Consider the following 19,382-nt stretch of genomic DNA (forward strand, 5'->3'; position numbering starts at 1 on the left):
ACACATATATACACTGGGTAAATTTTACTGCTCTTTCCCCAGGAAACCAAGACGATGACAGGGGCTTAGGGGCAGTGCCTGGCCGCCAGCATGAATTCCGGGAGGCCCTGGCTTTGGCTGTGAAGTACTGCAAGGTCCTGAAATGTCCAAGGTAGTATTTTAAGTAGTTAAGATATATGTATATTGAACACCAGTGTCATCCTTCTGCCATAATACAGGAATGATCAGAATTGCTGTAGTGGTTGTTGTAATTGAGTTATATGTCTCCTCACTATTGCACTTTGAAAGTGAAGTGGTATAATTTAAGTGCCTTTTTCATCACAGACCCATGCAAAAGCAGGCCCTCAAACCCGGAAAGAAAGCAAAGGGCAAGTTATGTGTTTGCCTGTTTTTTTACTTATTTGTCAGCATACCTGCTAGCCATGCTAGAAAGAATTAATTGCTATCTTTTATTGAAATGAAGCATCTTTCCTCATCTTCTCCCTGCTCCCACTCCACTCTGGGGTCTTCTTTGCTAAAGGTGGGAAATGTGCTAAGGAAGCAGGCACAGGATCTAGCTCTGTGTCCATAGTTCCATAGTCTTTTTCTTGCCTTATGCAAGGAAACCATAAATCTTGTAAGAGGCACGAGTTAATGCAGGATTGTTCCACAAAAAGACATCTGATTTACCATAGCTACTGCCCCTGCTGCTGTTGCAAATCTTCCCTTGCTCAGGGTAGTGTCTTCCTGCGTTAAAATTTGCAGCATGCAGCCTTTATTAGGACAGTCTTGTAGTACATAAATATTTTAAAAAGGAGAAGGGCAATTAAAGGCCAAATATGAGCAAAAAGGAAGAGAGTCTTATAGGAAGATAATTTTTGCACAGTCATGTATTATTTCAAGGGAGGGGCTGGTTTTAAGGAGGATTGAAGCAGGGTGGTGTGATGGACAGAAAGTGGAAATTTGACTCCAAAGATAGGGAGGAGGAACAAAACCTAAAGAACAGCAAAAGGCACACAGTTAGCAGCAAGGTGGAATAAGGGGATGCAAGGGAGGAGAGAGATCAAGTGTTGTTGGTGATAACAGTGGAGATCAAGATAAGAACACCTTTTCCATTTTAAAGGCTTTTATTTTCTGAACACAGTGGCATCTTTAGACATGATGCAGCCAGTCTATCACTCTCAAGGCAAACCCATTGGGGGAGGAGCCATAGCTCAGTGATAAGAGCAAATGCATATTCTTGCATTGCAAGGGGTTGGACTAGATGATCCTCAGGGTCTCTTCCAACACTACAATTCTGTGCTTTGCATGCAGAAGGTCTAATGTTCCATCCCGGGCATCTATAGGTAGTGTTGAGAGACACCCGCCTGAAACCCTGGAGAGCCGCTGCAAATCACTGTAGATCAGCCTTTCTCAGCCTTGGGTCCCTAGAACTTGTTGTACTACAACTCCTATCATTCCTAGCCAGCAATGGCCAGTGGTCAAGGACAACGGGAGTTGTAGTTTAATGACTTCTGGAAACCCAAGGTTGGGGAAGGCTGGTGTAGACAGGCTAGTGGTCTGTCTAGCTTAGCATTAGCAATATAATTCCCCATGTTCATCTCAAGCGGGCATGAACTTCTGGATGGGATGTGTAGCAATGTAGTCAACAGAGATTCAAATGAGTAACCACATCAAAGGGATGAACCAACCCAGTCAGCCCCATTTAGGGGCATTACAGAGCATGGAAGTGTTGCTTGCAGTCTCTGCTGTCCAACAGAATGAGACACCTCACCTCTGAGTGCAGAGGGAGAGAAAACATAGGCAGTAAGACACAGGCTAGTAATGAGTGACAGATGTTAGGACATTTCCAAAAGCTCACCGGCAATACCAATTTTGCATGGCGCTTTGCGTTACGCGAAGAAAGCAGAACAAAGTGGTGCAGCTGGCTATTTTTGTGTAAGACCATGCCCTTTTAACTTGGAAAATTAACACCAGTCTGTTTTTTGCAATCATACTTGGCAACACTGTGTGGTATTTTGCTAAACTGTAAAACAGACACACTGAAACCAAGCAGACATAAATTAGCCATAACTAATGCAAGTTCAATTATTTTAGTGGGATCACTCAAAGTATGATTTTAGTATGTAAAGGTAAAGGGACTCCTGACCATTAGGTCCAGTCGTGGCCGACTCTGGGGTTGCGGCGCTCATCTTGCTTTATTGGCCAAGGGAGCCGGTGTACAGCTTCCGGGTCATGTGGCCAGCATGACTAAGCCACTGACTACACATGACTACTAACTATTTTAGATACCACCAATTAGTTAGAAATCCCATTCATCCTCAAGCAACACATGCATGGAAATGGTGAAAGCACATCATCATTCATACCCAACTGATTGTGTGTGTGTCCAGCATGGTGATCAAATACTACTAAGGTTCTGTCAGTCTGCCTACAGTGATTTTGCATATCTGGCCTGTGGGTGCTGTTTGTGAGCTCATAATCTATGCCAAGCTAGGTGAGCTCATGGTAAATAAGAGAGTATAGTTTGTATGATTTTGATACAGACGTTCTTGTCATTCCTATTACATGTCGCAGGTGTTAGCTTATCCCAGCTGAAACCCTGGTGTAGCGATGTGTGTTGATTGCTGAGTGCTGGAGGTGGCTTCGTGGGTCAGTGCATCTCCTCAGGGGGAAATTAAAGCGGGCATGAGACAGCTTTCACTTCAGTAGCATCATATCAGCATCGTGGATGCCTTGAGGGCAGAAAGCCGTCAGCACCGCTGCTTCTGTCCCTCTTCCATCCTGATCCAGCCTTTTGCTTACAGGATCCACATTATGGCCGGGCGAATTCCTTTGGGGGCTAAGAGGGAGGAAGTGTCAGCAGAGATGGAAGCCACCTTCATTGAGAACCTCAGATATGCTGCTGACATCCTGGCTCAGGTAGGGGCTGGGTAGATGCCTGTTAAGCAGCAAGCTGCACTGCTTCATCAGAAGGGTGAGGTGCCTATTCAACAGTGATTCCATTTGGGGGTGAGACAAATGCTCCAGAGAACCCAAGAGGCAAAGTGTTAGCAAGACCTGCTTAAAGGAGCTCCACCCCAGCTATTAGTCAGGCCTGGCAGGAGGGCACACAGGAGTGGTTGGGCACTGGTGGCAGTGGTTAGGAAACTGACCAGTGACAAGAAATAATATAAAAGAGGTGAGCTGCCCAGCAGCAATTTTCCTTCGCTTGCTAGCCTAAGGCACTGAGTGGCTATTTTTCCATTTCCTTGCTCTGGTATTGCAGGAAAAGATCACTGGATTATTGGAGCCTATTAATAGCCGGATTACTGATCCCCGTTACTTCTTGACTACTCCAGAGCAAGGTAGGCCATGGCCTAAGACTCCTCCCTTCTCCACAGACAGGGAATTGTCCTTCTAAAGCGGTGTCTCCCAAACTTGGGTCTCCAGCTGTTTTAGGACTACAACTCCCATCATCCACAGCTAGCAGGTCAGGGACGATGGGAACTGCAGTTCAAAAGCAGCAAGAGCCCCAAGTTTTGGATACACAATTCTAAAGCAAGGGTGGGAAACCTGTGACCCCTCCTAGATGTTGCTGAACATCCCTCACCGCTGGCCACACTGACTGGGGCCAATAGGAGATTGAATACAGCAACATCTGAAGGGCCACAGGTTCTGCACTCATGTTCTAGAAGTTGCTGGATAATGGGCTTTGGGACTGCACGATGACAGGAAATGGAGCAAATTGCTCCCCCACCCCCACCCCCAGAATCAGTTGTGATATTGTGCATCTCCATTTTTATTCAGCTGCTGCCATCTTGAAGAAGGTGGGAAGCCCCAGCCTGAAGCTGCAGCTGGTGAGTGTCACTGAGGAAGACCTGGATTCAGCCATAGAAGTGGGTGTTGGGCTTAGAGATCTTATTACACTGGTTGGTGCAACAAGAGCCCACCAGAGGGATGAGAGAGGCTAAACGGCAGGCATCCCCAACCTACTGCCCTCCAAATCCCCCCCCCCCATTGGCCATTTTGGCTGGGCCTGATGGGAGGCCTAGTGCAGCCTCTTGGAAGGCAGCTAGACTGAGCCTTTTTATGTTTACTCCACAGGACATTTTCCACTGCCAGATCATGGATGGTAACCTGACTCAGAACTTGGAAGAGTACTTCCCAATTATTGGTAAGTCAGGAAAGGTTCAGTTGCTCCCTAGTATGGCTTCAAAACTGGAATGCCTTGCAGGGGATGTTCCAAAGCAAAGGGGCAGATGCTTCTGTAGTGTCAAAATAGTTCCAGTCAGACCCCTATGCCTAGTCCTTCATTTGTCCCTGATGGTTACCTTCTTTCTCTGCAGGACACGTTCAGTTTGCCCAGGTACCAGGACGGCATGAGCCCGACAGCCCTGGCGAATTAAACTTCCCTTACCTCTTCCAGCTGCTGGAGTCAATGAGTTACAGTGGCTTCGTAGGATGCGAGTACAAGCCCAAAGGCAAGTCTGCTTAAATTATCCCAAGGGAATGGGGGGAGATTTTGCTGTGTGAAATGAAGCGTTGTAGCTGGGAAATTTTTAGGCTGCTGATATAACCCACTGTTTCTCTGCTTCACAACTACCAAAACTGGGCAGGGTGGTGGTGCTGAAGAAGTGCAAAATTGCTGTTGCTTTTGGCTTCCCTTACAGAAGGCACATTGAAGGGGCTGGGCTGGCTGCACTCATACTGGAAGAGTCATGGTGTACTGGATAGTGGAAGCTGAGGGGTTAAGTTCAGCAGCTGAAAAACTGGACTAAAGAGCATCAGAGGTGGAGTGCAATCTCCTACATGCCAACTTGGAAAGGCAATGTTCTTTTGTTTGTCTCTCTTCTGGATGCATTTTGCCTCCTAATAAAGCAAAATAGCATTCCTAGGGTCTTGCTCCAACTCAAGTCCTGGAATGGCTAAAGGCTTCACTCTTGTGTCACTTTGTGTTCCTGAACAGATTACATTCCTGCCCGGTCTTTCCAGTAAGAAATATATCCTTTTTTTTTTTAAATTACTCATTGCAGTTATAAGGGTTGACCCACTAAAAAGGAAAGTTCACCTTCCTGGAATCAAAAAGCAATGATGCTGGCATGCCTTTCACAAGAATGGGGACTAGTGTGGTGCAAAGGAAGGGAAGTCCCTGCCTCTTCAGATCTAGCTCTTTAGTACCGGATGAGATTTCCTAGATTTAAAGGGGCATCTTAGCCTCTAGGTTCTATCTGCATGCTGCCGCTTAAATTACTTGCATTCCAGATCTTACACTGCAGCGTATAACCATAGGGAGACACAAGTGGCACAATTCAATCTGAGCCAGAACCAACTTCCTTAGAAAAGAAACTGGCACCATCATGCAAGCCTGGAGTAAGACCCTGGCACCGGTCCCTGCAGTGCATCCTGGCAGACACGCCATTCTGGCAGGCTGGTGGGAACCTACTTCGCTTCGCGCCAGGGATAAACTCAGCAGCTTGTAGGGGAAAAGCTATGACAAAAGATTTTTATTGTTATAATTAATGATCCATTTTATTTAATTTACTGTACATTCACTTCCTATATATATAAAAATTCCCATCATTGTGCAGTTCCCTCTCGCTAAAACCCATCCAGTGAGTCACTCTTAAAAGCGCCAGGCCACGTCAGCAGCTCCACTTGCCTTTGAGCCCTGGCGCCAAAGTGCCCAAGGGAAGGTGGCACATCCGTCCATATATGCCTCATCCTGCAGTTTTTTAGGGAAGGTGCTTACCGCCCCCCCCCTTAAGGCTGTGCTCTGGTCTCCAGAGCGGTCCCCCTCCTTGATTCTGTTCATCTCATCAAAATGTCCTAACGAAGCTCTTACCCAGCCAGCTGTAGCCTCACATCACCCACTACGGTCCCCCATATGTGCTTCTGCCACTTGCGGTGCTCTCTTCGCCCCAGCTGGGCCTGTGCAGCGTGCCCCAGGTGGAAGGAGCCAACCAACACTAGAGCAGCCCAGTCCAGAGATTGAAGCAAGCTGTGTTTATGACCGATTCCAGATGGTGGTACGTGGACACCAGCTGCGGCAAGGGGCTCTCGCTGTTCTGGGGCTGTACTGGGAATGGTTCTCGAAACACCACAGTCAGGCTCTGCAAAGACAGACAGCTGGGTTAACTAATGGCACTAGCAAGGCACGGGGAACTAGCCATCTGCCCATAGGTAAGCAACAAAGCTCACCGATAGGCTTTCCTTAGGCCAAAGACTCCTCTTGGGAAGGCTGTTCAGATAGGATAACTTCAGGACATTTGAGTTAGCAGAGCTAGTTAGATGTTCAAAGCCAAAACAGCAGCCCCAGGGCTCAGAAGTTTTATGTCATCAGTACTGAGTAACCCGGAAGCCCCACTCCTTGCCCCCGCCCCCTTGAACTGCTGAGCTATGAAGAAGAAAGGGTCTTACCGTTTTTCCTGAATGGGAATCAAGGAATACAAGCACAAAACAGTCTGTGAATTTCTGGTTCAGCACGACCTGCAGAGTTGGGGGCAAGAGCGCTGCATCAAGAGAGAATCATCCCCCACATTAAAGAAAGCAAGGCAATAATTGCATTGTTCCCACTGGGAGGGTCAGAACCTTTTTCTGGGGGGGTAGGGCAGATGGGTAGGAAAAAACCAGTGGGCAAGGGGAACAGAAGTCCATAAAGCCTCTTGATCCCACCCACCCACCTCCAAATCCTGGACTGAAACAGCCTTCCAGTAACTAGAGGGCAGCTTCTAATAAGGAAAGAAACCTGAAGGACTGCATTTCAGAATTTCTTTCCATTGTCGAGCCAAGGGGAGCTGGAACTGATGAGTGAGAATGCCAAACCTGACCAAGCAAAATGATCAAAGTTCACTCTTGATTTAACTGACGGGAAAACAGGTTAGCAGCGAGAGGCCCACAGCTGGAGAAAATGATGCTGGAAGGGACTTACCAGGTACTGAGTGCCAGCATCTGCGTTCTGGAAATGGCGGCAGCTCTGGGGGAAGCGGCTCAGCAGCACCTTGATGAGAGACTGGTACCAGGAGACTGTCATGGTGAGGAAGCAACTCTGCCACAAAGAGAGAAACATGAATGTAAGCCACCGGATGTCCACTGAGAGAATAGACTGCTAGATGAGATGGGCTCTGGTCTGGTCCAGCAGGGCTCTTGCGTTCTTTAGCGTCCCATAGCTTGGACCATGCTTGAGTGTTTTCTGCCCGCCACAGTATGTCACAAGTGTGCGTACACCCATACAACATGCACCCCCACTGACTCAACCAGCTCAACTCACCAGCTGGGGATCAATGTCAGCAATTGATTTCCTGTGCACGGCGTCCAGCAGCTCCTCCAACTCGCCGAGGGAGAGCTTGCCCAGCTTGAGCTTGTCAGAGGCCAGCGGCTCGAGCAGGAAGAGCCTCTTCCAGAGGTTGTCTCGGCGGCAGTGGCACTTGGCCAGCTGCACCATGCTGCTGAGCTGCTTCTGGGCAGCAGCCACCTCGGAGGCAAGAAGCGGGAAGAGCGGGGATGTGTAGAAGAGCCCGGGGCCCACCTTGACCTGGGGACCTCCTGCATAGAACTCCCCACTGTCCTCCACCTCCTCCCAGGGCTCCGGCACTTCCTTCCGCTGCCAGCCCCCCTCTGCCGTCTCCCAAGCGGCACGTCCCAGAACTGGCTCCAGCGTGTCCCGTTGCAGGCGTGGCAGCTTTTTGAAACGGCGCATGTCGGCCGTTAGTCGTGGAAACAGCTCCCGTTGGCTTGTCATGATCACGTAGAAGTGCAACCTGGGAGGAAGGGAACAGTTGCCATTGAAGCTCATTGCCTATCTCGCTCACCAACAGCCCCACAGTGTGGCCTCTTGCGGATAGACAGTAATTGTACTGCTCTCCACGTGTCCATTAAGTACCTGGTCAACCCGTGGCCTAGACTGGTTCCCTGCAGCCCAAACTTAAGGCCCTTAAGGTCCACAAATGACAACATTTTGGAGGTCCCAGGTCACAAGGTGGTTAGATTTGTCTTAACTAGGGCTAGGGCCTATTCAGTACTGGCCCCGACTTGGTGGAACGCTCTGTCACTAGAGACTAGGGCCCTGCGGGACTTGACATCTTTCTGCAGGGTCTGCAAGACAGAGCTGTTCCACCTGGCCTTGGTTTGGACTCAGTCTGACCCTTATGTTTCCCTCCCCTTATGGTCTTGATTTATTGGCTACTTTTAAAATGAGGCTGCATTTTAAATTGCATTTTAACCTGTGTTTTAAATTGGTTACCCGCCCCCTATTATGTTTTTACTGTGATTTTATTGGTGTTAGCTGTCCTGAGCCCGGCTCTGGCTGGGGAGGGCAGGGTATAAATAAAATTTTATTATTATTATTATTATTATTATTATTATTAATCACCCAGCAGCCAATAAGCTGCTCAATTCTTCTTTTTTAGCACACTGCATGTTTGAACAGCCAAGGCTGTTCGACCTTGTCAGGCAAGTGGCTCAGGCAAGTGGCTTTCCCCCTGACTTGCAATTTCCCAGTTCATCTCTTACCTTAGCATATGTCGCTCTGACTCACTTTGCTCCTCAAAGGGAGCAGCATTGTGGAACACAAGCATGGAGACATCGAAGTCGTCGTGGTGACGCAACCCTTCCGAATCCTTGTAGGAGCCAGAGCTGTAAGGGAAGAATGCAAGGGGTTCTCTACATGGTCAAGAAAGCAGCTGCAGTCCTTTTGGGCCACAGTGTGGACTGCATTGCAGCGGGTAGTTCAATTGAACCAAAAATAGACCCTATTGTTTCCTACAAGTGAGGGGGGTGGGGGTGTAGAACAGCAGTGTTACACCCGTGACTTGACTCACCACTGTAGAATGATGTGAGAGAGAGTTGGACATACGTGTCAGCTTTTGGGTTCATAGCCCCATTGCCATGTAGTACAGTTTAGGCAAAAATAAAATCAAAGCAATTTAGGAGAGAAAAATCAGTGGCTAGGAATACATCAAAGAGTTTGGAGTTGTAGGATACATTACACATCAGAAAGCCAACAGATGAACCTGATACAAGGACCATTCTGTGTCAAGTTTCTCAGTCCAGGAATATATGCCCCAGAACAGACATCTGCACCTTATACTACCATCCAAGCAGCATAACAAACTTTGTATTTGTGTCTTGTTTATTTTATTATAATCATGTCTGTTTTGCAAACAGATATTGGTAACTGCAGCAGCCTGGTAATGCAGAAAGCTAGTGTTTGAAGCCTCCCCAGTGCTAGAAAAGGTTTGTACACACAAGTATTTTGTGAAAAATGCCCCACATTTGACATTTCCTCCATCTCTGAATGCTCAAGTCTTTTAATGGACTGCTGTGTCTAGTTTCAGAGCAACTGGCATAAAACACCAGCATGTCACAGCTAAGCTGGTAAGAAGGTTGTTCTATCCTGAAAAGCAAATCTAGGAAATCCATGGGCATCCCGTATCAAGGACTAGGCAGCTGGGGAAAGTTGTGGGACCTTGTCCCACCTGTGTGAGATCAAAAAGCTAATGCCACCTGGAAGAGACTGTTTGGTGTTTCAATCAAGAACCTAATACGCAGGTAGGCAAAAGCTAGGCTTACTTGTGCCATACCTGGAAGAAGAAGAAGAAGAAGAAGAAGAAGAAGAAGAAGAAGAAGAGGAGTTTGGATTTGATATCCCGCCTTTCACTCCCTTTAAGGAGTCTCAAAGCGGCTAACATTCTCCTTTCCCTTCCTCCCCCACAACAAACACTCTGTGAGGTGAGTGGGGCTGAGAGACTTCAGAGAAGTGTGACTGGCCCAAGGTCACCCAGCAGCTGCATGTGGAGGAGCGGAGGCGCGAACCCGGTTCCCCAGATTACGAGACGACCGCTCTTAACCACTACACCACACTGGCTCTCTCTGGAGCCAGTGTGGCTGTGTTGTATTCCAAAAGAAGTTGACAAAATTGGATTTCTTTTGAAGAGGATAAAGCACCCTGTGGGAATGGGATTCTGGTGGCAGCCGTTAAAAAATGTGGAACCAAAGAGACAAGGGTCGGTTCAATCCAAGGAAGGAAAACAATAGTCGGTAATCTGAATGCCAAGTTGCTCACATGAGGTTTCTCAAAAAGAATCAGAAATTCTATGTTAGCAAAACACAAACACGGTCTCTAGAGGCAAACGTTTTATCCGTATCCTCTCCTCAACTGTCAGCAGCAGTAAAAATTGGTTGGCGGGCTTGTCCTTGGTTGCTTTTGACTGATTGAGAATCAATGCAAGACTCCGCAATAAGCAAAATTTAGGTAAGTGACTAGGAATAATAATAATGACTAGAGTAAAAAAAAATTAAAAATAAAAAAATTTAGAGAGTTAAGCAGTGTCAGAGAAGTGTGGTCTGTATTTCCAGGCCACCATGCATCTGAAAAAAATAGACTCTAGCCTACAAAAGCTTATTCTATAATAAAGGATGTTAGTTGTGGAGGGCTAAAGAGTTGAGTACAAAATGAAATGCCTTCTTGTAGCACCTGAAATTAAATACTTCCTTTGTAAATCAAATACTGACAGTACCTTATTGGACTTATGCAAATAAAAATCTCTTTTTCCCTAAATCACATAAAACAAATAATTCATTTGCAATAATTCAAAATGCATTTTTGCCAGTCCTGGACCTAGTGGGTTAAGTCCTAGGTAACACAATATAAAGCCTTAGGCAGAACCTGAATTATTTAATCTTTGTGCATTGCCTAGCTATGTTAGGTGCATCCTCATAATCATCATCATCATCATTGCAGAAAGACATAAAAGGTGAGATACCTGGCGGCCTTTTGAATGACGAAGGTGGAAGAAGATGCATGGCACATGAAGTTTAGGGAGTGGGGCTCACAGACAAGTGTCGTAAGTGGCACTGAGACAAGAGATTATCAGAGCAGCCTGGAAATCACTTGCCTGTTCCAGATGGAGACTAGGGCATACTCATTTTGCTCAGGGCTGGGAGTGCCCTTCTTGCCCTCAGCGCTAGTTCCTGGTTTGGCCATGCGCAGTGGTTTCATATGATAGGTGTTGGCGTGGTCAGTTATATAGTTGTACAGCTGGTGTGCTGTAATGGAGCTGGTAGGCAAGGTCAGCGCACCTGTAGGAGAAGCGGAAGGATTACCATATGTTTGCTTATGGCCGTAGGATCGCTTGGTTCTGGGGGACAGAGGTCTATCTGCTCCACAAGACAAACCTGAAATGAGTCCTTCTGGATGCTGTCGTCAGAGATAGTGCAACCATCTTCCAGATGTTTGCCAGCAAACCTTAGCCTCTGCTGGTCAAGGGAAATGCCTGCTTTGTTCCTTTAAATCACTGTTAGTTGTTGGCTACTTATGTCAGCATGCTGTTTTGGGTTTATTTTCCTTTTTGCTGATCTTCTAAAATGATCTTCTAAAATGTTTCCCTTCAACTTCTTGTTTGAGTGCCACTTGCTTTACAGTGTTTTATTAAAATAGCTCTTTAAGCCCACACAGTCGGCTTCTCCCTGGTTCTTAGCTACTGGGTTCCAGAGTTCAAAAGGCCCTTCTGTTGTTAAAAACAGGAAGGGTTTTATAGGTCCTTTAAATTTTTGGCATACTCCTGTGCTCATGTAACCAGGTACTTTCGCGATGTGGAGCCAAGTGTGCTAAAGGAGGGCCAGCAACACTGAGTTTTTATTCTACTAGAGTAAAACCTCCTTCCCACTTGTCTATGTCAGATTGGAAAGCTCATTGTTGTTAGGACCTGACTGGTTTACAGCTTATAAGCAAAGCAAGAGGTCCCAAGACAGAGATGAAGAGGATGACAGGACCTTTGTGACTTCTCGGAATACAGCCATCTACTGGGGCCACAGAACAGGTGCAGTTGGCTGTGCAGAGCTATAGCTGTCTAAAATCTCCTCAAATGCCCCCAGAAGTTCTCACCTTGGAAGATGTGATTGCGTCCAAACTTGGGGATGTCAGGGTGCTGGGCAATGAAGTCTTCCAGAAAGCTGGTGAGGTGATAGCCTTGCCGCAGCGCCATATGGGATCCAAGTAGGTACTGGTGCACGATGCGCAGGTGGAAATCATAACTGAACGAGTGCACATGCATGAGATCACGCACCTTGTCGCACTCCTCCGTGAAGAGCATAGAAAGCTAAGGCGAACAGAGAGAGAAATCAGACCCGAAGCCAGTTGCCTAAGGAAGATGCAGTACTATTGTATGGTGCTGTATAGAGGGGGTTCAGAAAAGTACAGAGAAAAGGAAGTAGTGAGGGAAGTAGCCTGATGTTATCCAACCTAGGCAGCTAGGTCATACCTTACAGAAAACACCAGAGTGCCCCTGTCGCTAGCCACTGAACCCTGGGTGCCCTTTTACCTACGCTGGCCCTTTTGCCCTTTCGCTTCAACCTGCAGGAGAGCTAGCTGGATGAGGACCTTGCCTGGCTACTAAATTGCCTACTGTGCCAATCTCAGATGCAGGTAAAATGGGCACAGTAATACAGCAGTAGCTCATGGGGACTGTGGTTTCCATGTGGGTCCTCCATTTGCTTCTGCTGAAGGTCCTTTCAAAGGGACCCACCAAAGATTCCATCAGTAACACAGGGGTGATCTCCCCTGCCCGGATGAGAAACATCAAAGCTGCAGTGTCTCTGTGATCAGTTTAAATTGTCTCAGCAACCTTTTTCTTAAAAAAAAAAGAAACAAAAAACTTTCTACTCTTAACACTCCTAAAGGGCAAAAAAAAAGTAGAGAAAGGATAGAAATAGGCAAACTAAAAAGTCTGGCAGAACTCTGCCAAAGTCCTTTACCTCTTGGAGTTAGGGAGGTCTGGAACTGCAAGGAGGTTCTCTACCAGAGAGGATAGCAGTGGCAAGTCTGATTTTCACAGCCTTCCCTATTGCAGTGAGCAGGAGAATCAACCCTCCCCCACTATAGGAAAATTGGGGTGCAGCAGCATGTAGTAGGACTGGCTTCTGTAGTTCCTGTCTCAGGAGGACCATGCAGGGCCATGTGTGAGGTGCCACCACCCCTGAAGTTCTACTCAACATATGTGGAAGAAGAGGAACTTTGTGGCTGTGGGAGGTGGAGGCAAAGGCCGTACGCCAATTTCCACAGAAGAGTGGAAAATAAAACGCCCATCTCCGCCATTAGACTTGGAGGTTTCTGAGTACAGAATCATGTGTCTGAGATACAATTAGGATAACTTTAAGCCATCACAGTGGATCTTGCCATCAAATAAATAAGTTGTCTGGCCCTTCTTTAAAGTAGTATATTTAAGGCTTATACGGGTAAAGGTAAAGGACCCTTGGACAGTTAAGTCCAGTCAAAGGCGATTTTGGGCTCTGGGGTTCATCTCACTTTCAGGCCAAGGGAGCCAGTGTTTGTCCACAGACAGCTTTCCGGGTCATGTGGCCAGCGTGACTAAAGTGCTTCTGGCGGAACAGGACACCGTGACGAGTGCCAGAGCGCATGGAAACGCTGTTTACCTTCCCGCTGCAGCGGTACCTATTTATCTACTTGCACTGGTGTGCTTTCGAACTGCTAGGTTGGCAGGAGGTGGGACAGAGCTACGGGAGCTCACCCCTTTGTGCACACCCAGGGTGCTCTGTGGGTGAGTGAGGATTCGAGGCAACTTAGGAGGTGCTGGCTTGGTTTAATTCAGGAGGAAAACATAAATGGGAGCAGATGCCTAAGTAGGCACAAGAAGAAAAATTTGGAAGGATCTGCTTTTTAAAAAGCTGTTTAAGAAGTTTGCGCCAGTGACGTTCCCATAATTGCAAATAAGGCATGTGCATTTTACACAGTTCCATTCCAATTGCCAATTTCAAGCATTTTTGTTTACATTTCGTTCTAATATTTCTATCTGATTTGTCAGAATTCCAGCTTCTCTTTTTTATATAAAAAAAAGAGAAGCAGGCGCTCATTTCCAAAGACTGGAAGAATGAGTTTGTAAAGACTAAGGCAGCATCTCCTAAATGCTTAGACCAAAAAGTGTCCAGTGCTAAAGTGACTTTTAAATATGCTTCAAAAAGTTCACCATTTCCCCTCTCCCACGTGTCCGTGTCCTACGAGCCCCATTCTTCCTCCTCCTCTAACAGTGCTGTTAAGACAGAATAGGGCAACCTGACATGTTTCTCTAAGCAGTTAACTTCTGCTGATGGGCTGGCCTGGTGTATGAAATTTAGGTAATCAAGTAATCCAACGTTCACATAATTTGTTGAGTCTTCTGTGAAGCTGTAGCAAATTTAAGCTGTTTAAGTTGTAGAATTCTGTTTCACAGTTGACTAAAAGCAGATTTAAAGACAGCAGCTTCTATGTGGAAGCCACTGAAAAAAGCATTTTCCCACATTGGTACAGTCAAACCTTGGCTCCCAAACGCCTCTGGTTTTGGAATGTTTCGGCTCCCGAACGCCAAAAACCCAGAAGTAAATGTTCCGGTTTTTGAATATTTTTAAGAAGCCGAACGTCCAATGCAGTTTCCTGCAACCAATCAGAAGCCGTGCCTCAGTTGTCGAACAGTTCGGAAGCTGAACGGGCTTCCGGAATGGATTACGTTCGACAACCAAGGTTTGACTACTTGGACTACTGCAATGTGCTCTACGTGGGGCTACCTTTGAAACTGCACCGGAACTGACCCGGAAACTGCAATTAATTCAGAATGCGGCAGCTAGACTGGTGACTGGGAGTGGCCACCAGGACCACATAACACCAGTCCTGAGAGATCTGCATTGGCTCCCAGTACATTTTCAAGCACAATTCAAAGTGTTGGTGCTGACCTTTAAAGCCCTAAACAGCCTCAATCCTGTATACCTAAAGGAGCATCTCCACCCCCATCGTTCAGTCCGGACACTGAGATCTAGTGCTGAGGGCCTTCTGGCGGTTCCCTCATTGTGAGAAGTGAGGTTACAGGGAACCAGACAGAGGGCCTTCTTGGTAGTGGCGCCCACCCTGTGGAACACTCTCCCTTCAGATGTGAAGGAAATAAGCAGCTATCCTATCTTTTAAAGACATCTGAAGGCAGCCCTGGTTAGGGAAGTTTTTAATATTTAATGCTGTATTGTTTTTAACACTTGATTGGGAGCCGCCCAGGGTGGCTGGGGAAACTCAGCCAGATGGCGGGGCATAAATAATAAATTTTTTATTATTATTATTATTATTATTATTATTATTATTATTATTATTATTATTATTATTATTGACTGTACCTCATGTAGCAGATATCCTTAGCCTCTGTGCTGGCATCTACACTTACAGCATCTACATGCCAGACTTCCACAGCTCAGGTAGTGGCTGCATGTGTCAAGATCTCTTTAAATTTTATAGTAGACAGTTGTTGCTAACATTAGTGCAGGCAGTTCATATACTATAATCTGCTCAGGCTAGAATGTGTCCGGTGTCACTGGAATTCAGGGTGTCGGTGGGTGTCTCCAAACCCCAGACAGAGTGAGGAGATGGCAAGTTATTTTCTGCATTTGAAGGAAGGAATGGAACTCTGTAGGACCAGCTTTCTTCCCCCAACCTCTCACAGTGCCCAGTGCCATGGACTGACACCCCATAATACAGTAAGAGACCCAGCTAAACCAGGAATAGGCATGACCAAACACAAAACAAACCCAGACAAAATGGGAGCGTATCCTCTCATATTCTGGCGTCAGCTCCACCTAGTGAGATAACAGAGGCTGTTTGTAGCTACGAACCTGAGAAGGGTTATTGAGCAGCATGCAAGCAGGAACCAAGATGCTCTCCATTTCAGAAACCAAAGCTATGCCTGCTGCAGAACCACTGCTCAAAAGGTTGCCAGTCCTACCTTGCAGGAAGGGTACAGGCTGGCACTTCTAATCCTCACATATATTCAAGAGTAGGGGAAGCCTCTCTTGCCTGGGTCAAGCATGTCTAGATCTTCAGGAGAAGGCATGCCTTCTGTTACTCAGAGATCCTGCGGGCAACGCCCAAGTCCTGAAGGAAGCTTAAAGCTCAGTGCAGCACAAAAGGATAGTGGCAATCATTGTTTCTCTCTGCTGAGGCACAGCATAAGCAAGCGAACACAATGGGGAAGATTACCAAGCCACAGCCAAGGGAAAATGTGGCCTTATTGAGTCCTCAAGCTCAACTCCTACACCTCCTTCTCAAGGGATTCCATGCATGTGTATTTCAATATTTTCTATATCCATCCAGTTCTGACCTCCAGGGCAAGAGAGTGAACATAGCAATATTACCTGTGAGTTGACAGTCTGCCCCATGGGGATTCGTGAGCACTCCAGTGCGTACTGCTTCACACAGAAATAGCAGCCCTAAGGAGAACGGCACCAGATGAGATATTGGCTTTCATCTGCCCCTAACAACTACATACCGGCATCTACAATGTTAACTACTGCTTTAAAAACTGCTTTAATATACTTAAAAAATACTTTAAAAAGTATTCCTGCTTTCACTCAGGATAGGCTGTCTCAACCTGTATCCCTCCCCCAATGCCCAGTGAGTGTGTGTGTCAGTTGAGTGGTTAGCCATACCTTCAACTTAGACCCACCTCACCCAACTGGCCTATGAGCACTTGTGATGGCCGCTTCCCCTTAAACAAACTGGTCTGGCCTGTTGTGCTTAGCACGGAAGGAAAACCTGTTTCCACTCACCTGGAAAGCTAGCTCCATGAGCACGATTCCCCCAGGCAGAGCTCTCTGCAAGTGGTACGTGGTGACAGGAGGGCTGGCGCTCTGGAAAAGAAGCATTTGCGCTGTAACAAGCTCTGGGACCCTTTGTTGATGCCTAGGGAACATGCTCCACCCCTCTCTCCAATGGCCAAGCCCTCTCTCCCTGCCAGAAGGTCCCCCCAGTCCCCCCAACTCAAAAAGCCATGCTGCTCACCTTTGGGCTCCCCTCCGCCTTTGGCCTGGTGTATGAGAAAGAGGCCCGGCCCTCAATGCCCATTGCTGCCAGAGCTCGGATCCTGCTGGTGCTGCTGAAGAGCAGAAGAGAGACAGGGAGGGGGAAGATTAAAGATCTACAAGGGTGTGCTGGGGGTTAGAAACAGACTGGGATCTGCGAGTGAACACCCCATCACATTTCTTCTACGACACACTTCTCATGGAGCTCCTGCTGATTCTCCCTCCCTCTACGCAAGCATGTCTTCCATAAACTTGTTGCTGCCCAAAGCAGCATTGCCATCATTATTCTTAACCTGATGTCTTACCCACCCTTCAACATAAGGCAGGGGTCAGCAACCTGCGGCCCATGGATCACCACCACCCGCTCGAGGACACCTGCCGCCCACTCGGTCAGCTCCTGTATGCAGTGCTAAACCGGTGCGGAGCAGAGTGGGGACCGTCTTCCACAACGTTGGCTGGCTTCCCATTGGCTGCAGGAAGCTCCTGCAGCCAATGGGAAGCTGCGCACGCCTCCTCCACACCGGAAATAGTGTTCGCACATGTGTGCGCACTCCGGCCCACTGCAGCGTCTGCGGGACCGGGAACCAGCCCGCGCCACAAAAACTTTGCCGACCCCTGCCGTAAAGTGTTGGAGTTACAGCCACCTGAAGGTACAATAACAAAAACTGTTTAGGACGAATTACAGTCGCCACAATAGGTGGATCCATATATTTACTACTACCACTTGTGCCCTTCCAACAATCCCCACTGACCTGCGGGTGGGGGACGGCGGGCGCACCTGCACCACAATGAAGCCCATGCTCTGCAGGTACTGGATGTACTGCTGCAGGAAAGTGTGGCACAGCTCCAGCAGCCAGGCCTCATCCTTGGTCCGACATGGCAGCCCCTCTGCAGAGTCACAGCTGTGGCTGCGGTCCCTACCAGATGCCGTGGAGTCATTTGAGCGGTGTCGCTTCTGAATGGCAAAGGAGTAATGGGAGAATTGGCATTTTCCTCTGAGTAGGCAAGAGAAAAAGTGCCTTAGAGGAAGGGTGGCTAACTGCCTATTCAGGAGGTGGCATGGCCTTCCAAGCACATTTTTCTATCCTATCCCCAAGGCCCCACTGAATTTTGCAGCGAGGCAAAAGTCCTCCCCCCCTCTCCCAAATATCCAGTCATCAGATCAATAATGGGCAGGGAGGGCCTATTCCCCACTTCTCAGATGATGCGCATGTGCATGTGTGTGGGGAACCTTTGAGGTCTCAGGAGGGTTGGGCAGAGTGCATGTAGCTCAGGTGAAAAAAGAGATTAGCCACTCCGGCCTTAGAGTCATATTTGCGCTTTCAGTTTTCATCCAATGCCTTTAAAAAGGAGCTGTGGAAGGGGGAGATTATTGGTTTGCTTCTGTTCTTATTTTTATTATGGATTTTGTGTTTTTCAATATTGTGGTTTCATGTTGTGAACTGCCCTGAGATTTGTGAGTACAGGGCGGTGTACAAATTTAATAATAAATAATCAAACCCATCCCCAGTAATCAGCTTTGATAAAACTTGGGGATACATAGAGAGTAGGGTCCTGCCCCACTCCTAGCCCCCAAAGGCTAGGAGACTCTCAACTCCATCACCTAGGTTCTGCCAACCTCCTTCTAAGCCATGGGAAAGGCCTCTTGTAAGTATCTCCTCAGCTGCCTCTTCCCGGTATAGCCGGGGATAAAATAAATATGGGAGGGAGGAATGACAGCATTATGAAGGACTCTCTCCCCTCTCCCCACCCCACCCCCACTTCACCTTCCCCTCTGGCTTGTTCTGCTGGTCAGCCTGAATCTGTTGCCGGAAGGTGGGATCAAAGAGCAACGGCGTGGCACAATAATGGACCAGGCGGGAGGACTGCTTCAGCGTTTCCAGATCTGCAAGCTGCACAGACACAGACACAGGAGGTTAACTACGACAGGTCTCCAGGCCCATTCCATATGGCCCCAAAGTGTCAACCCTGGCCACGTAAAAACTTTGGGAGATTAAAAAGTGGAGCTGATAGAGTTACACAGTGATCATGAGCTCAGTTCCCCACCGGTATGAAATTTACAGCATGTAATGCCTTAAAGGAAAACATTATGAAAATGATCTATAGGTGGTACATGACCCCAGTCAAGCTTGCAAAAATTTACCATTTGCCTGATAATAAATGATGGAAATGTAAAGAAACTGAAGGTACATTCTTTCACCTTTGGTGGACGTGCCCAAGGATTAAGGCTTTCTGGGAAATGATATATAATGAAATGAAAAAGGTATTTAAATATACCTTCCTTAAGAAACCAGAGGCCTTTCTCCTGGGCATTGTCGGCCAATTGGTGCCAAAGAAAGACAGAACATTCTTTATGTATGCCACAACAGCAGCAAGAATACTCATCGCAAAGTATTGGAAGACACAAGACCTACCCACCTTGGAAGAATGGCAAATGAAGGTGATTGACTATATGGGATTGGCAGAAATGACTGGCAGAATCCGAGACCAGGGAAGAGAGACGGCGGAAGAAGATTGGAAGAAATTCAAGGACTATCTTAAGAAATATTGTAAAATTAATGTGTGCTAGAATGAGGCGGCTTTAAAAATCAAATGGA

At 47.3% G+C, this 19,382-nt stretch overlaps 3 protein-coding genes across 8 annotated transcripts in view; 2 read left to right on the forward strand and 1 right to left on the reverse strand.

Annotated features, from left to right (window-relative positions):
- Positions 1-4,898, forward strand: part of HYI (hydroxypyruvate isomerase (putative)) — a 169,422-nt gene extending 164,524 nt beyond the window's left edge. For both annotated transcript variants that reach the window (XM_082228935.1, XM_082228934.1), the window contains 7 exons: positions 43-151; positions 2,787-2,901; positions 3,248-3,326; positions 3,769-3,818; positions 4,066-4,135; positions 4,308-4,442; positions 4,632-4,898. In XM_082228935.1, the coding sequence (XP_082085061.1) occupies positions 43-151; positions 2,787-2,901; positions 3,248-3,326; positions 3,769-3,818; positions 4,066-4,135; positions 4,308-4,442; positions 4,632-4,705 (632 nt within the window). In that variant the 3' untranslated portion in view covers positions 4,706-4,898. The remainder of the gene's footprint in view (positions 1-42; positions 152-2,786; positions 2,902-3,247; positions 3,327-3,768; positions 3,819-4,065; positions 4,136-4,307; positions 4,443-4,631) is intronic.
- MED8 (mediator complex subunit 8) overlaps positions 1-19,382 on the forward strand; it is a gene marked incomplete at its 5' end in the record, with an annotated part of 411,542 nt that overhangs the window by 302,455 nt on the left and 89,705 nt on the right. The gene's annotated exons all lie outside the window — the stretch shown is intronic.
- SZT2 (SZT2 subunit of KICSTOR complex) overlaps positions 5,463-19,382 on the reverse strand; it is a 77,782-nt gene continuing 63,862 nt past the window's right edge. For 4 of the 5 annotated variants that reach the window (XM_082228799.1, XM_082228798.1, XM_082228800.1 and 1 more), the window contains 12 exons: positions 18,552-18,677; positions 17,538-17,740; positions 16,766-16,859; positions 16,534-16,614; positions 16,120-16,194; positions 11,843-12,056; positions 10,854-11,037; positions 8,470-8,592; positions 7,229-7,718; positions 6,890-7,006; positions 6,379-6,447; positions 5,463-6,071 (listed from right to left, as the gene is read on the reverse strand). In XM_082228799.1, coding sequence (XP_082084925.1) covers positions 5,928-6,071; positions 6,379-6,447; positions 6,890-7,006; positions 7,229-7,718; positions 8,470-8,592; positions 10,854-11,037; positions 11,843-12,056; positions 16,120-16,194; positions 16,534-16,614; positions 16,766-16,859; positions 17,538-17,740; positions 18,552-18,677 — 1,920 coding nt within the window. In that variant the 3' untranslated portion in view covers positions 5,463-5,927. Of the gene's footprint in view, positions 6,072-6,274; positions 6,304-6,338; positions 6,448-6,889; positions 7,007-7,228; positions 7,719-8,469; positions 8,593-10,853; positions 11,038-11,842; positions 12,057-16,119; positions 16,195-16,533; positions 16,615-16,765; positions 16,860-17,537; positions 17,741-18,551; positions 18,678-19,382 lie in introns of those variants that run through there. The other variant, XM_082228801.1, reaches the window with a different exon arrangement.

This window comes from Podarcis vaucheri (genome assembly GCF_965113315.1).
Source record: "Podarcis vaucheri genome assembly, chromosome: 6".
NCBI lineage: Eukaryota > Metazoa > Chordata > Lepidosauria > Squamata > Lacertidae > Podarcis > Podarcis vaucheri.